Source organism: Carcharodon carcharias, chromosome 8, assembly GCF_017639515.1.
Source record: "Carcharodon carcharias isolate sCarCar2 chromosome 8, sCarCar2.pri, whole genome shotgun sequence".
NCBI classification, from domain to species: Eukaryota; Metazoa; Chordata; class Chondrichthyes; order Lamniformes; family Lamnidae; genus Carcharodon; species Carcharodon carcharias.
Window position 1 is genome coordinate 66,081,271 of NC_054474.1, and position 18,436 is coordinate 66,099,706.

At 42.7% G+C, this 18,436-nt stretch overlaps 1 protein-coding gene across 2 annotated transcripts in view; it reads right to left on the bottom strand.

Annotated features, from left to right (window-relative positions):
* Positions 1-14,603, bottom strand: part of stk10 (serine/threonine kinase 10) — a 126,682-nt gene extending 112,079 nt beyond the window's left edge. For both annotated transcript variants that reach the window (XM_041193638.1, XM_041193637.1), the window contains exon 1: positions 14,137-14,603. In XM_041193638.1, the coding sequence (XP_041049572.1) occupies positions 14,137-14,292 (156 nt within the window). In that variant the 5' untranslated portion in view covers positions 14,293-14,603. The remainder of the gene's footprint in view (positions 1-14,136) is intronic.
* Between the last annotated feature and the right edge of the window lie 3,833 nt (positions 14,604-18,436).

An 18,436-nucleotide genomic window follows, 5' to 3' on the forward strand; every position in this document is an offset into this window, starting at 1 on the left:
GATTCCAGACCCCAGCAATGTGGTTGACTTCTTAACTGCCCTCTCAAATGGCCTACCAAGCTTCTCATTTGTGCTCAGGAAGGTAGCTCACCACTACTTTCTCAAGGCAATTAGGGATGGGCTTTCACAAATGAGTCCTATGTCCTGCACATAAAGCAAGACAAATCTAACCCGGTCAATCACTGCTCCGTCAGTCTACTCTCGATCATCAGTAAAGTAATGGAAGGGGTCATCAACAGTGCTATCACTGGTGGTGGCACTTGCTTAGCAATAACCTGATCACTGATGCCCAGTTTGGATTCCGCCAGGGTCACTCAGCTCCTGACCTCACTACAACCTTGGTTCAAACATGGACAAAAGAGCTGAACGCAAGAGATGAGGTGAGAGTGACTGCCCTTGACATCAAGGCCGCATTTGACTGTGTGTGGCATCAAGGAGCCCTGGCAAAACTGGAGTCAATGGGGATCAGGGGGAATACTATCTGCTGGCTGGAGTCATATCTAGCACAAAGGAAGATGGTTGTGATCGTTGGAGGTCAGTCATCTCAGCTCCATGACATTGCTACAGGAGTTCCTCAGGGCTGTGTCCTCAGCCCAACCTGCTTCATCAGTAACGTTCCTTCCATCATCAGGTCAGAAGTGGAGATATTCGCTGATGATTGCAATGTTCAGCACCATTCACGACACCTCAGATGCTGAAGCAGTCCATGTCAAAATGCAGCAAGACCTGGACAATATTAAGGCTTGGGATGATAAGTGACAAGTAATATTTGTGCTACACAAGCGCCAAGCAATGACCATCTTCAACAAGAGAGAATCCAACCATAACTCCTTGACATTCAATGGCATCACCGTCACTGAATCCTCCACCAGCAACATCCTGGGAGTTTACCATTGACCGGAAGCTGAGCTGGACTAGCTTTGTATAAATACCATGTCTACAAGAGCAGATCAGAGGCTAGGAGTTGTGAGACAAGTAACTCACCTCCTGGCTCCCAAAGCCTGTCCACCATCTACAAGGCACAAGTCAGGAGTGTGATGGAATACTCTCCACATGCCTGGGTGAGTGCATCTCCCACAGCACTCAAGAAGCTTGATATCATCCAGGACAAAGCTGCCCGCTTAATTGACACCACATCCACAAGCATTCACTTCCTCCACCACTGTCGTGCAGTAGCAGCAGTGTGTACCATCTACAAGATGCATAACAGGAATTCACCAAGGATCTTTAGACAGCACCTTCCAAACACATGACCATTACCATCTAGAAGGACAATGGCAACAGATAGATGGGAACAGCACCACCTGGAAGTTCCCTCCAAGTCACTCACCATCCTCATTTGGAAATAGATCACCATTACATCGCTGTTGCTGGGTCAAAATCCTGGAACTCCCTTCCTAACAGCACTGTGGGTGTACATACACCACACTGGCTGCAGCGGTTCAAGAAGGCAGCTCACCACCATCTTAAGGGCAACTAAGGATGGGCAATAAATGCAGGCCTAGACAGTGAAGCCCACAGCCCGTGAATGAATAAAAACGTCCATAACATATATACTTTTACTTCTAAATAATTAGAGCTCTTTCAAAAGCGGGCTCAGAATGCTAGCAAAAACAATTGTCTAATCGACATCTTCAAAGCTCAGATTTGGGGGTAGTGGTCAGGGTGGAAAATAGAGTTATCGGGCTGGAGCAGATACAGACAAAGTGGTGTCATGAAAGGATTAAAACACAAGGATGAGAATTTTATCTGGAAGTGTAGGGCTGGGAGCCAATGTAAATCAGCAAGGATGGGTGAGCAGGTCTTGGTGTAGGATATAGGCAGCAGTTTTGGATGAACTGCAGTTTTTAAAACATGGAGGCCAGCAGGGGAGCACTGGAAATATTAAGCTTGAAGGTCACAAAAGCATTGACAATTTCAGATTGGACAGGCCTAGGCAGAACAAGCTGATGTTACAGAGCAGGAGATAGGCTGACTTCACAAGACAGAGGATTTGGAGTCAAATAGGAAAAGAGCTGCAAACCTCAGTTTCATTGTGACCATGGGGAGGATAGAATCAGAGGCAAGAGTTTGTGGCGGGGGCCAGGGTGGTTTCCTTCTTCCAAAGTTTAACTGAAAAAAATTGCAGCTCATCCAAGATTAGATGTCAGGCAAGCAGTTTGACGACAGAGGTAGTGGGAAGATGGAGAGAGGCAACAGAGACGGAAAGCTAAGTGTTACCAGCCTTTATGTGGAAGTTCATCCAATGTCTGAAGATGATGTCGCCAAGGGGCAGCATTTGGCAAGGAAGACGAGCAGGCTGAGGATCTTTGGGGAACCCTAGAGATAGTGGCAAGAAAAAAAACATTCCTGGAGATTGTCCAGTTATAATTTAATGTCAAAGATCACAGAGGCAGTAGAGGAACAATGCACCACGGTTTTTTTTTAAAAACTCATTCATGGGATGTGGTCTTCGCTGACTGGGCCAGCATTTATTGCCCATTGCCCTTGAGAAGGTGGTGGTGAGCTGCCTTCTTGAACCATTGCAGTCTAAGTGGTGTAGGCACATCCACAGTGCTGTTAGGAAAGGGGTTCCAGGATTTTGACCCAGCAACAGTGAAGGAATGGCGATATATTTCCAAGTCAGGATGGTGATTGACTTAGAAGGAACTTCCAGGTGGTGGTGCTCCCATCTATCTGCCCTGCCCTTGTTCTTTTAGGTGGTGGTGGTTGTGGGTTTGGAAGGTGTTATCTAAGGAGCCTTGATGAAAACCTGTAGTGCACCTTTTAGATGATACACACTGCTGCTACTGTTTGTCAGTGGTGGAGGGAGTGAATGTGATGCCAATCAAGTGGGCTGCTTTGTCCTGTACTGTGTCGAACTTCTTGAGTGTCATGGGAGCTGCATTCATCCAGGCAAGTGTGGAGTATTCCATCACTCCTGACTTGTGCCTTGTAGATGGTAGACAGGCTTTGGGGATTCAGGTGAGTTACTCATTGCAGGATTCCTAGCCTCTGACTGCTCTTGTAACAACAGTATTTATATGGCTAGCCCAGTTCAGTTTCCAGTCAATGGTAAGCCCCAGGATGTTGAAGGTGGGGGATTCAGTGATGGTAATGCCAATGAACGTCAAGGGGCAATGGCTAGATTCTCTCTAGTCAGAGATGGTCATTGGCACCAGACAAGTGCCAGGTAATGTTACTTGCCACTTGTCAGCCCAAGCCTTAATATAACCCACGTCCTGCTGCATTTGGATATGGACTGGTTTCAGTATCTGAGTTGTCACAAATGGTGCTGAACATTGTGCAATCATCAGCAAAGATCCCTACTTCTGACGTTATGATGGAAGGAAGGTCATTGATGAAGCAGCTGAAGATGGTTGGGCCAAGGACACGACCCTGAGGAACTCTTGCAGTGATGTCCAGGAGGTGAGCTGACTGAACAACAACCACAACCTTTGTGCTAGGTATGACTCCAGCCAGTGGATAGTTTTCCCCTTAATTCCCATGGTCATAGAGGATGGCACTTGTGGCTTTCATCTGGGCCATTTAAGTGTGGAAAGCTGATTGGAGAGATTCAGCATGGAACTGCGGGAAATATCAGAAAAGATTTGATAGGCAACACATTCAAAGACTGGAGAAGAAAGGGAAGCTGGAGATGGGGGCTGCAGTTTGAAGGACAAAGGGGGCCAGCAGGGGTTCATTCCTGAAATGGAACCACTTACAATATCAGCTGGCATGGGGGCCAAGGATAAAGCCCAAGTGGTCAGCATTTCAGTGGCATAGAATCAAAGATGAAGAGAGAGAAGTCTTATAGACAAGATAAGCTTGGAGGTTTACATTCAAAAGTGTCTTTTTAATAAAACAATTCACTTAAGACATTGGCACAACATCTGATCAACACTATGCTAATTAAGACAGCGCTCTAAGAATATCTCAGAGCAGAATACAAGTGGTACATTCCTCAAGGCTGTTAAAAATTGTTGCCCATTACCTTATAAGCTCATGAGCTCCATCAACTAATGACTCATAACATGAGAACTTTACTTGCTTTACAGGTTCATAACCAAAATACAAAGAAATACAGCATCTTAGGACAACTTGGAGTAGCTTTTGTCATCAATTGTTAACATAGAACTGAGTTCATGCTCTGATAAAACCAGTGTAATTTGAGGCAGTTTGCAGCAAAATATACAATTTTAGGTTCAAGTGTAATTAGACTGAACTGCTCTCGCCATCGCTTTGGTGATCAAGAGAAACAGCAACAGCGGAGTGGGATCAGGTTACCCCGCCATAGACTCGGAGCCAAATATTGTGAGGTACTTTGGCCCAGGGGGAACCACTAGATGAAAAAGGGATCAACGGCATAGAATGAGGGTGCATTCCTTGCTGCCCAGATAACATTTTCCTTACAACAAATAAATTCGCAATCATATAATTGGGAGGAAAAGGAAATGAAGTCAGGTGCCAAAACGAAAAGTTTTAGTTCCAATCTGTGCTAAAAACATTTCATGATAACATTTATATAGAATGCTTAATGCAATAAAAGTTGCCATGGTGCTACAAAGGAATATTATAAAACAAAATTTAATGCCAAGTCATTGAAGGAGGTATTGGGCAGATGATCAAAAGCTTTGTTAAGAGATAGGCATTAAGGAGCACCTTGAAAGAAGACATGCAGAGAGATTTATGGAGGGAATTCCAGAGCCTTGGTGGTTGAAAGGCCAGCCACTAATGGGGAAAACAATAAAATCAGGGATGCTCAAGAGTGAAGAATTAGAAGAGATGAGATTTCTCATGAGGGTTGTGGAGCTTGAGGAGATTACAGAGATGGGAAGGAGTGAGACCGTGGAGCATTTGAAACCAAAGCTAAGAATTTAAAATCGAGACGTGCTTAACCAGGAGCCAATGTAGGATAGCAATCACAGTGATGGATGAATGGATCTGGGTGTGAGTAAGGACACAGCCAAATTTTGCATGGGCTCAAGCTTAGAGAGGATAAAATGTAAGAGGCCATTCAGGATTGCATTGGAAAGCTCAAGGCAATACATAGATAAACAAGAGAAGTGTATTATGTGCAAAATCAAGAGGGTAATAGAACAATAAAGTACAAGTGTAATCTTAATAATTAGCATCAAGCATTCTTCTCAGGCATAAAAACAAAAAAACTGCGGATGCTGGAAATCCAAAACAAAAACAGAATTACCTGGAAAAACTCAGCAGGTCTGGCAGCATCGACGGAGAAGAAAAGAATTGACGTTTCAAGTCCTCATGACCCTTCGACAGAACTTGAGTGAATCCAAGAAAGGGGTGAAATATAAGCTGGTTTAAGGTGCGTGTGGGTGTGGGTGGGTGTGGGGGGGTGGTTTGGGTGGGGGGGAGAGAAGTGGAGGGGGTTGGTGTGGTTGTAGGGACAAACAAGCAAATCATCAAAAGATGTCACAGACAACAGAACAAAAGAGCACATAGGTGTTAAAGTTGGTGATATTATCTAAACGAATGTGCTAATTAAGAATGGATGGTAGGGCACTCAAGGTATAGCTCTAGTGGGGGTGGGGAGAGCATAAAAGATTTAAAAATATTTAAAAATAATGGAAATAGGTGGGAAAAGAAAAATCTATATAATTTATTGGAAAAACAAAAGGAAGGGGGAAGAAACAGAAAGGGGGTGGGGATGGAGGTCTAAATCTTTTATGCTCCCCCCACCCCCACTAGAGCTATACCTTGAGTGCCCTACCATCCATTCTTAATTAGCACATTCGTTTAGATAATATCACCAACTTTAACACCTATGTGCTCTTTTGTTCTGTTGTCTGTGACATCTTTTGATGATCTGCTTGTTTGTCCCTACCACACCCCTTTCTTGGATTCACTCAAGTTCTGTCAAAGGGTCATGAGGACTTGAAACGTCAACTCTTTTCTTCTCCGTCGATGCTGCCAGACCTGCTGAGTTTTTCCAGGTAATTCTTCTCAGGCATTTGGATCTGAAACTATTTGAAATTTTGAATAGCCCAGCATAATGTGAAATGTACAAAAAGACCTTACAAGTGAAACAAGGGAAGTGCCCTCCCAATTAGGGACTAGTCTTCACTGTATTTCAGATGTTTGATGGGTCTCTGTGTCCCAACTTAGAAGACCGTTTTCCTGACTCCCGTGCCGCGTCCCCATCAATCAACTTGGGGTTCTCAATAATAAATAAAATGGGAGAAACGTATTTTCTTTCCAAATGAAAGATTTAAAAGGAGAAATTAAATGATTCATCACTTCAAATCCTCAATATGTTCTAATGATTGCATAATTATGTAAACCATTTGTCAAGCTTAAGCACAGGATCCCCAGTCACCATGCATAATGTACTGTCTAGTGTACATGACAATGCCAATCAAACAACCTTTCTTTTAAAAAAGGGTCATATACCTCAGTTGCCTCAATTCTCAGTGTACTGTATCTTTGCAATATTTTCCAAACCTGCAGCCCAGCTGGGTATTTATGATTATTTGAGGAAAGATTTTGGAGCAACTTTGCTCAGGGAATAAAAAATGCCATTAGGCTATGTAGACATTTGCTTGAACATGACCCAGCCAATTAAGCATGCGACTGGAAGACCACCATTTCACGTATGATGCGTTGAATACTTGCTGAGGACTGGCTCTAAGACTCAGTTACTGCTTGGTACTTCACTGAAAGGCTATCTTGCTTTTTGTTTTTATTCATATGGCTGGGGAAGCAGTTATAGTTTGATGTCGTGGTTCAATGGCTCCAGTTGATGCAGTGTGAATGGTTGTGATGCCACCAAGAATGGGTCTCTCAGGGCAGATGTTCAGGATATGGGCGATGGTCTGACTGGGTGATGACAGTCACAATGTGAGCAGCTCATGATGTTCCACTTGTGGAGCAAGTAGCCACATCTTGCCCAGGCCATCCTCAAGCAGTTCAGGGCTGTCCAGATTTTCCATGGATGGCTGAAACCTGGGAATTCACCACTTAAGTCAGTTACCAGGTTTCAGTTGATGTTTGTGATCAATCAGAAGGTGTGCCAGCAAGAGATGGGGCTGTCATCAGTTTGCAGGGTATTGTGTGTGTTCCAGTTGGAGCCATGGGATTTGAATGCATGGTTTCTTATTTTGAGATTCTGCCTCAGGAAAATCTTTTCTTGGTGAGCTCAGGCAATGAACATCAGCATGTACTTCTCCACTGAGGAAGTGTTTGGATGCTTCCAACAGGATGTCTGCACACTAATCCATATCTGAATCCTAAAACACTCCACTAACCACCTAGTGAGATTCCCTCCATCCCCAACCCCAAAAAGCCAATCCCAAACTCAGGACTAGAGACATCAATTAGCTGAGCAAATAATCAAACCTGGGACATTCACAGTTTCTATGGCTCAGTTACTCATCAGCCAAACGATGAGAACAGCAAAGAATGTCTTATTAACTATGGACTGTGCAGATGATTTCAATGCTGGACAACCTCAATAGGAGAGCAACAAATGTGCTTTAAATCAGTTTGAAATGTCAAATTAAGGCACAATGTCTTTGAAGATTTAAAATTTGAAAGCAATTCCAAGTCTCAGAAAAAGCCACTAATTAACAACAGGGATTGGAGAAGTTAGGCTTCTTACACTGATCTACAGTAAATTCAAAAGCAAGAGTGCTATGCAAACAGCAATATTTGGATCAATGTTATTCCGCTTTCTGTCTGGCCTTACAGAAATTCCTTATAAGTGTTTATCATTACCCAGATCTTAATGGCAACTGTTCAGGTAGTGTTTGTTTCACTTGTGGCACTGGCAGGATGCAATTATATTGATAGTCTCTTTCATAAGTGATTCTGGCAGTTTAAATACTGTATTTTAAACCCACAATCTTTATTATTACAGATGCAAACAGAAGACTAATTGTGAATGGATAATCTGTGATGCAGACATTCATTCAATGCTCATCTGCCACACAGAGCTACTCGCATTGTATACAGAAGTTTCTTGTCGACATGCACTCTCGATAACAGCTGTTAGATTGAAAAAGGCAACTTTTAAAAATCAAATCCTTTTGTAGTTACATTTACAGCCAGTAGGAGAATTAAGCCACACATATTAGAAACCTAGAACAGAGGAAGGTCATTCAGCCCAATGAATCTCTGCTGGCTCTTTCAAAGGACAATCCAGTTAGTCCCACTCTCCCATGGTTTCCCAATATTCCTGCAATTTTTTATCCAAAATTTTCATCCAATTGTCTTTTAAAGGTTACTTTACTTTTGAATCTGTATCCACCACTCTCAGGTGTTGCATTCCAAATTCTAACCACTCGTTGCTTTTAAAAAAAACATTTCCTCATGCTGCCTCTGGGTCTTTTGCCGATTACCTTAAATCTGCACCTTTTCATTTGCAACCTTTCAGCCACTGAAAACAGTTTCTCTCTGAAATCATTAACAGTTTAAATGGGGCAAATAAACACCTGTCAATTCTCCATTCAGCCTGTGCTTTTCTAAAGAGAGTGCAACCCCATTTTGACTATCCACACAACTGTAATCTTTCATCCTTGGAACCATTCTGCTAACCTGCACTGTTAACACATTGCCAAACACGATGGTATAATAAAAAATCTTAAATTATATATTAAACACATGAAGAATCACTTTTGCATCTGTTTAAAGTCAGCCACTCAAAGTTCAATTTAGCATGAGGCCCAGATACTGCAATCCCAATTTCAAATCTGAACTTTCAACCAGCAATGCAAGTAATACTGAAGAAACTGACCAGAAATTGTGACAGACAATAGTCTAACAATTCAAACTAGAATTTTGGGTTTTATACTAAACTCAGCCAAATTCAAATGAATTGCCTTTTCAAGCTGTCCCAATTAATGAGCCAGGTTACTGCCTAACTCACAAAACTGAAGTTTGTTTTTCGTTATGTCCACCTCAACAGCAACACAGGTACCCCATCAAGGGAGTGTGAAAGAGCTACTGTTGGCATGAAATGAAATGTACTTTATTCCTTCAACCACCCACCTAACCTATTCTAAAATGGCCTCTGCTTCATCACTTACTTCAGTACTTCATTCTAGAGTTTCATCAACTTCTGTGTAACAACAATTTTTTTGTCTGTCTTAAACCTGTTATATTCAATCTTCTGTCTACACGCCCTTATTCTAGAGCCCTCAATCACTAGAAACAGTCTATTCCTATCTACTCTGTCCCATCACTTCACAATTTTAAATGCCTCCAATAGTCTTTAATCTTCACTGTTCTTAAAAAAACACAACCCCAATTTTCCAAATCTTTCTTCCGATTTGTATTCCCTCAGACCAGGCAACATCTTAACTGAATCTACACTGTACCCTCTCTATAGATAGTTTATTGATGCAATAACGTGGATCCCAAAACTGCACACAGTACTCTAACTGTGGTCTGACTAAGAGACTTTTAGGCAAGTGTTATGGTATTTAAAAAAAATCCAAAACCAACTTTTAACTTGAAATGGAGAAAAATACTGTTACTAGGGTGGGGCTTCAGTGAACAAGTTCTACGAGAGCTAAGAATAATCTGCACTGTACTCTCAACTGCAGAGTGGCATACTGGTTGCTGCGGTAGCTGCATTCTTGCTGCACAAGGTATTACAATGAATTATTTTGGTGGAGTAAGGGTAATTAATTACCCTCAAAATCTCTAGATACAGATGAGGAAGACCGTACAGCACATCTTAACCCGTCCAATCATTTCTTAAATGAAAGAAGTGTTTTTGTTTCCACTACTCCATCAGGAGTTTGTGGCACACTCTGATGAATTTCCTGGGGGTGAATTTTACAAGTTGGGGGGTGGGGGTCGTATTCCCCGCTCACCCTCCCAGCTGACGAGTTGGTTGGCACCTCGCTGGCTTTCAAACAGGCTGCCCCGCAGTGAGAATACACTGGGGTGGCCTCAACAAAGTGAGAGTGGAACTTCTGCCCCTCAGGCACAGAAGTCCTGCCCTCAAGAGCTGTGGCCAAACTGTTTGGTTGGCAGCTGAGTAGCCCAGCAGCCAAGACACAGTAGCAGCCACAGCTGGGATTACAAACAGCCCTGAGAAGGAGGAAGATGAATACTGGACTTCAAAGTAAGTCTTGGAATCTTGTTTGGAGAGGGATTGGGATTCTAGGCAAGGAAGAGGGCACAGAGGACCTCTCCCCCACCCCAAAGGTGGTACACCTATCCCTCCCTTCCCATCTTTTAGCCCAAGCTGTTAAAGTTGCGGGCTGGCCACCTTCCTTCCGCCTTACCCTGTTCAATGTATTATGACGACAAAGGCAGAATGAGATCCTTAAACTGGCCTTTAATTGGTAACTTAAGGGTCTCAATAGGCCTAAGAGTGGGCAGCTGCTTGGCACCATACCCACCTCCATACAATGGGGACAGCTCAGGAAGGGGATGGGCTCGCCACCTGCTTTATTTCACATGCAGCCCTGCCTTTAAATATGCTGGCAGTAGGCCATAAAATCCCAACACCCGATATCAGTCCTAAAATTACCTTTTACACATTTGAACTTGTGTCCCCAGTTATACACACTCAATTTAACTTTCTGGGCTTATATTTTCTATACCCTTCTCTATATGACCAGCTTTAAGTTGCCTTTTTTTAAGCTGAACATTCAAGTCAATGTAGCCTTTTCTCACAGATCAAATCCAGGCTCTGGGTATTAATTTCATGGTTATTCTCTGTACTGCCCCTCAGCACTAGTATGTCTCTTGTTTCTCAGCAACTAGAATTGAATGCACTACTTAAGGCATGTACTGGTTAGACACTAATAAAATTTGATGATTACCTCCTCTAATTTGTATTCTACTATTTCTGCAATGATGTTCATAGTACATAGTACCTTCACTGCTTGCTGCTCTGCATTTTCTGGGCATGTTTAGCGTCAGGTCTCTTTCAGCTGCAACCCTTTTTCCCATACTCAGAATTTAAAAGTACAACTAGTCATGAAACTTATTCTCTGTTCCCCAGGACTCAAAGTTCAGCCCAGTAGATACACACACGACATGCTGCCCTGACCCACGAGGACCAGTTCAGTTATAAGTTCCAACACTGCATTGTGCTAAGTTAGCTGACCTCTGTCAATGCAACAATGAAGCTGAACTGGTTTGTACTATCTCTATGCTCAGGGAAAGATTAAAAATAGACACCAGCTTTTCTGCTTCTGATCATCCAGTAAACTGCTGTAAGATCCATGCATCAGCATGAGGTGAGTAAGACAGGTGCACTATCTGCCCTCAGCCCCATCGACCCAGTCAAATAGCTTGCCAACACCAAAATGTAAAATGGCCTCCTGGGTCATGAAGTACTATGAATTGTGACATGACTGGTGGCACTCTCAACATCATACACTTATAATGAAGAAAAAGAAAGAAAACTAACAACACCTCCTCACTTCATTGGGGATTTAATATTAACAAATTTGAGAATAGTTAATTGACAGTTAATTTATGGTGACCAATTGAGCAAGGAAAATACATTACTAATCTTAGCAGCACTCCTCGATAAATTGGTAAACATCACAGGCACAAATATACTTCAGGGAAGGCTCATTAAAATAGCCTCTTTAAATAGAGTTCAGTTATGATATGCAAGTAAAGCTTAATTATTTAAAACTTTAATATGCTAACATCTGTTATCCCATATACTCAGCCCCAATCAATCTTTTCCATGCTTAGAGCACTGTAGAATAAAATAAACATGTGATGGTTAAGAAGCCCCCAACTTAAAATGACACTTCAGTTCAGCAACATATGGCCTCATGAGCATGTTTTGGGCTCATAATACTTCAATATCATAACATGCCAAAGCAGAAGCACAACCCCAACCACCCCAACAAATGATCTCAAACCATCCTGTGTTTTTATAAGCATTTTAAAGCATACTGGGCAAATTTACCCATTTTGTGCTCACCCATCGCTTAAGTTCACATCATTCCATTCTCAAATGATCATGTGTCATGCAGTTATTAATAACTTTACTCTTCTTAGTTACAATGGATAATCAAATTTCCCCAATTACTGTGGCAGAAACTTCTGTTGCAGGTACAATTACATGTAGCATTACCTATTGGCACTATTAAGTCCACAACTTAAACAGTTTTCATTGTACATAATAACTTGACATTTTTCTCCTTTCCATCAGTCCACATATAGTACATACATGCATCACTCCACAGCTAGGTCAAGGGATCTGTTCCACCAACAGATTCTGAATGCTTAAATCATTTATCCCAAAATCCTCTCTGCAGTCTGTTAGCACAGGGGTTAAATTTAAAATAAATAACTCCAAAAATAGTGGGGAGAGGAATCCAAAAATGCATTATATGTTCATATACTGGCAAAATCTCATGGTCAAAATGTTTACAGCCTCCTTCCTACTGGTTTCTGCTACACTACATTAACACGTCTCTTCTGTTCATGACATGATAGATCATGAATTCGATATATGGGGAAAATAAGAGATACAAAACCACATCCTACCACTGAGCTGCCCAGCTCATATATAAAAACAAAAAAACTGCGGATGCTGGAAATCCAAAACAAAAACAGAATTACCTGGAAAAACTCAGCAGGTCTGGCAGCATCGGCGGAGATGCTGCCAGACCTGCTGAGTTTTTCCAGGTAATTCTGTTTTTGCCCAGCTCATATGGTCATCCTATCAACACAAAATACAGAAGGGAAATCTTCCATTCACAATCTTTCTCATGTTAGGTAAAGTCTTGAAATTCTTCAGAAAACAATTTAACATTAAAAGAGTGCAGATGCCACAGATCCACCGTTTCCCACTGTCACTTAATGAGGTTCTCATGATGACCCAAGGCACTTCAAACACAATTAACTACTTCTGGATTGCAGTCACTAATGTAGCAAAACTGAGCAGCCAATTTACACACATTAAACAAAGATGATCTGTCTCTGGGTTTCTTAGAGGGAAGAATAGTGCTTTGAGAGCCTTTACAGAGTCACCGTGACAAGAGGACAGGGCCTCTTCAAAATCTCATCCAAAAGACTGTATCTTGAACAATACTACACTAAAATCAGTCAGCAGTGGAGCTTGAACTCAATGCTACATGCCAGTGAATAAATCTGACTTTGAGAATTGATAACAATGCACATCCACAAAGCTACTGATATGGAAAATGAGGTGCTTACTGCTGTGGTCCAATGTAGCAGACCACAACGGGGTCTTTGGCCTTTGCGCAGCAGGCATCCAAAGACCAATAACTGAAGATAAATATAAAGGGAGCTAGGGACATAAGGTCACCACCATAGGACGAGAACAAAAAAGAAAGTAAATATAAAAACTGAATGGTGAACAGTTCTGTCTGGTCAAAGCACGATGTGAACCTGGCAGTACAGCTCAAATCTCCCAGCTCCAAATAAGGTGGCATGAGGCTCAGTAACTTTCGTTTCTACTCTTAAGTTTACTTATAAAGGCTCTCGAATGTCCTCGCCATGTGTTAAGATGTGGACAAGTTCAGCCATTCTCCGGATTACCTTCCCAAACCACATCAAGAGTAAGGCTTCACTCTAAGAAATTAAGAGGGAATTTACTGACCACTTTTCACACTAAGTGCGTCAGCCGGAAGCTGTCTAAAACTCTCAGCCTCAAGATTAGCAGCAAAACAGAGCAGCATGGTTACCAAGATTTTGCGGAATATTTTCTAAATATCCCAGTCTCATTATGAAAAGCCGCACACCAAACAAAGAATGCGCTGTCTTCCGCCAGCAAATTGTCAGGGAGGTGAACAAACGATCAGGGAGAAAGTGCACTTCTGCTTTAAACCCTCCCAAATAACTCATTTCAAAAGTAACAAGATTATTTCACAGAAAGTAAACGCGTGTAACATAGTTATGAAAAGCTCGGTATTAATCCTTCGCACAGATGCTTTCCCCACCACCCCGCCGCCACCCAAAAAAAACTCTCCATAAGATGTGGAAAGGAAGAAAGCCATCGTGATTAAGAAAGAGATGGGCGGCAACAATATCTTTGATCGTCAAGAATGTGGAACAAAGTTTAGTGAAAGCTGAAAAAAAAGAGAACCTCAGCTCAGCGACACCGAACATGCAGAGGCTGAGGGGGAGAAGTCACCAAACTATAACTATCAGCTCAGGCAAAAAGTAAAGCTGTTGCCTCCTCACCTTGTAAACCTTGCCGAAGGCGCCATCGCCCAGCTCCCCGAGCACTTGCCAGCTCTCCTCGGGGTTGCAGTCCCTGCGGACGTGTTCGTACTGTTTGCATTTCTTCTTCTCAAAAGTGGAAAGTCTCAAAATCCTTTTGAAGTTGGCGAAAGCCATCCCTCAGCCAGGAGAGGAAGACACGAGGATCAGCGAGAGGATGGCGGAGGGTGTGGGGGTAAGAACAGGAAGCCGGCAATCTGTGGCGGTGAATCCTCCTCCTCAGCCCAGGGGAGACCTCCCTCCCTGCCGGGGGCCGCCTACACTCACTCAGTCACCCGACTACTCCCATCCTCCTCAAACTCCAAGCAAGTCTTGAACTCCACAACAAACTTCCCAATTGTATCTGAAAATGAGCGAGTGCAGTGTTAATGTCAGCGGCCACTCCACACCCTGCACCCCAACTCCATCCACCTGCCGGTTTCCGCAACACTTTCCATCACTTTAAATAAACTTCGCCCGCCCCGCCTCCTGCTCCCTGTCCATTGGTCCACTGTCGCCCCGCCTCCTGCTCCCCGCCCCTCCTCCTGCTCCCCGCCCATTGGTCCGCTGCCGCCCCACCCCGCCTCCTGTTCCCTGCCATTGGTCGCCATTCACCGCGTCCTGCCTCCTGCTCAGCGCTTATTAGTCTATTGCCGCCGAGCCCTGCCTCTTGCCGCGCGCCCGTTAGCCCACTGCTTCCCAGCTCTGCCTCTGTTCTCTGTCCATTGGTCCATTTTGACGTCCATCACCACCCCCTCCTTCTACCCCCGCCCATTGGTCCGCAGATTCTAGTTGTGCCTGACCCCAAAGCCCATCTCCGAACAGCAACAAGTTGTAATAAGCACAAGAAGATGTTAGTTATCATGAGACAATAGGTATTGCTGAAAAAAGAGACTTTGTAAGATGTCCATTCACAATTCCGTGATCTACAGGATCAATTGTGTTGGGGAGTTACCAATCTTCAGAATTCGCTCGAAGTCTCAGTCATAAGATGTTGGATGTAGTTTGGTAGGTCCTATTAAGGTATTTGTAGTTTTAAGCAGTTCAACAGTAAATATTTATTAACTACTAGAAACTATATACAATAAATATTATATATAATAAAGGTCCAAATTAGGAGCTATCCCCATGCTTGCTTGTACACACAGCTCTGTCCAATACTACACTGACCCCTCGGTGCTAGTCATGTGTTCTCTTGTATCATTGTTTAGACAGTACTATATTCAGTCCCAAGGTAAGCCTTTATGTGCTGTAATACACCTCCCCCAAAATCTTTATCCCAGTTTACCTCTTGTATTTACATAATTACTATGACCCCATCTCCTCCTGACCTCATCTCCTGCCCCCCCCCCCCCCCCCCCCACCAAAGCCTCTGTGTTCATAGGTTCAGGCAGTCTGGAGGTCTTATAACCCTCCTAAATCATGTTCTCTCAACTGTCAGAGGAGTGGTAGGCTTTGTTGCTGCAGGCAAACTTTGTTGAATTGGAAGTTATTCTCACAGTCGGGTGTCCTTTCATTCCCCTTTACCATTCTTTGGCATTAAATCGTTCTTTGTCGATTCCCCAATTATGGTGATAGATGACAGTTAGTTAATCCCGCTCTTTACAGGGTGGACAAATTCTGGGCTCATCTCTATAATGCTTTTTCTCTTTTTCCTTCGTGCGGCTCACCATGACACTGTCTGGGATGGAAAATGGCCCTTCCTATTGTGAAGGTATGACTTGGTAGTAAGCTCACATTAGTATTTGGCTGTGTGTGCTGTCATCAATGGATGGCTGCTACTCAGTTCCAGTGTTGCTTGTTGCACAATCATGTTGGCAGGGAATTGCAGTGTCTGCTCTGTGGTCTCAGGGTTTATCTCCAACTGGCATTAGAGCAGGAGGTTGAGTCCCTTCTCGTTACTCGTTCCTCTCTTAACTGTCATCTACTCGAAGCATTGTGGCAACAATCTGAGTGATTGGCTGGTTTGACCAATGAGGGGCTTCTAGCACCTGTAACAAAAGTGGACAAGCCTGCCCTGCAAAGAGAGAAGATAATTCAGAGCTGATGTCCAGTCAAGAGAATCTTTTTTGTTGGAGTTCCCAATTGCAATTCAGCAAACTTACAAGAGTTGTCTTGACATCTTCTGCTGTTTTGAGAAGATTCAAAATAGGCACCTCTGCTTAAGAGAGAAAAAGACTGGTTACGGATGACTTACATCAGCACAAAAATTTGTTTGTCGCCATACCTTAATTGTTCCAGAATCATGCCAATGATTGAAAGTCGGAATCCTCCGGGCCCATAAAGCAGTGTTTCTATTGTTCTTAGTCAAGGTTCTCTCAGCCACGATTCTTTATCCAATAGGACTGTAATACTGGCTCCCATGTCCAATTTAAAGTTTATGAGATGGCCATTAACCAAGATGTCTTCATTCCAGAAGGAAAATCCAGGATTTTTTACCTCAACAAAGAAGCATAGTTGTGTATCCTCTTGGTGTGCTGTCTCGATCTCATGAATCCTCTTGGTAGTCTTCTGTGCATTTTGATATTTTGGCTTTGCATAGCTTCCCAAAGTGTCCTATTCAGTTATGTTGAAAGCATTAGGCTGAAATTGCTGGACATTGATCACACCTCTGGGTGCTGGCATGGTCGCTCTACTGGTCAGTTAGATTATTGCTTCCCTTGGCCTGGGTGTCCCTGTTTCTGTGCTGTTTCACTAACTGGACAGTGGGTTTTACTTTGTACCGCAGTTTGCTTTCTCTTCTTAATATAGATCTGTGCTGCAAATGGATTTCAGATTGCCTGATAATCTGGATGGCTTTCTCAAGCTTTAGATCTTCCTTTGCTTGAAGCATGTCTGAGAGTGCATCATCTGCTAATCCTACACCAATCTAAGCCTAATTAGCTCAGATTTCAGGTCATCATTACCAGAGCCTTCAGCCATTTTGTACAGCTCATTACTGAAGGAATCAACAGGTTCTCCTCTCTGTTCAACACATTTATTAAATTTAGCCCTTTTGAAGGATTTTGTTACTTCTGAGGTTAAAATGATTTTAAAACTTCACAAACTTTGCAGATGCTTCATTGATTCCTTGTCTAGCTATTATATCATTGGCCTACTGAATAAAGAAGTGTGTTAACTTGTTCAATTTCTTTTTTTTCATCTAGACCTGAAGCAACTATGTATCTAAGGAATCCCTTTCTCCAAAGTCCCCATTTTTGTGATTGAACTGGGCCTTGGATACGTCCACATTGATCTGGAAGAGTGGATTTCTAATCCATGGCTAAAATTTTTAAATTGCAGGTTCAGTTTTAAGAGGTTTCTGAAAATCCAAGATGGCGGCACCATACACTTCTTCACAAAGGGTTTTCCCACGTTTGCTAGTTTTGGTATTCACAATTACAGCATTTAAATTTTTTCAACAATGGGCTGCCTCGATCAATTGATTACAGTCTTCCCTGCTTTAGTACAATGCTCTTTGGCCTTGGAAGCATCGAATCCTGGGTTTTGCTGGGTGTTTATTAAAGCTGCCTACTCATCACGATTAACTTTTGGTTTATTTTTCCTTGTTCAGAGTGAGCTCAGCCACCATGTGTTCATGCACCAACTCAAGAATCAGATTTCTCAGACTATGATTTAAACGTTCTGACCATTGCTGTCTTTAATTTTTTTTCAGTACTTGTGTTGTCCAGAAGTTTTTTAGCTCACCTCTGCTAAGTCTGCTGTCTCTGCTCAGTCTGGGTATTGAAGTTGGACTTCCACGGGATTCAATGGAGTCTTCAGATGCAGTGAGGAATTTAATTTATGTCTTCAGCTTCCAAGCCTTTCTTTGGAGCTATTCACTGGCAATTTCCTTCTGTGCCTTTGCTTTTTGAGCTTTTCTTTGGGTCAGAATGCTTTTTTGATTCTCCTTCAGTTTTCCAGGATTTTAATTTTCTTCTGCAGTCCCTGCGAGGTTTTGAGTTGTTCCATTTACTGCCACCATATTGCAGGGTGTTGGACATAGTTTGGTAGTCTTATTAAGCTTTTCATAGTCTTAGGTAGTTCAACAGTAAGTATTTATTAACTACCAGAAACTATATACATAGGTACAGTAAAGGTCCAAGCTAGGAGCTGTCTCCATGATTGCTTCTGCACACAACTCTGTCCAACACTACACTGATCCCGTGGTGTGGATCATATGTTCTGTTATATCACTCTGTGGGCGATACTGTACTCAGTCCCAGGTTAACCCTTTATGTGCCAGAGCTTAAACTACAGTCTCCATTAATGAAAAATTAATGGCTAGGGCCAATCCAGACCA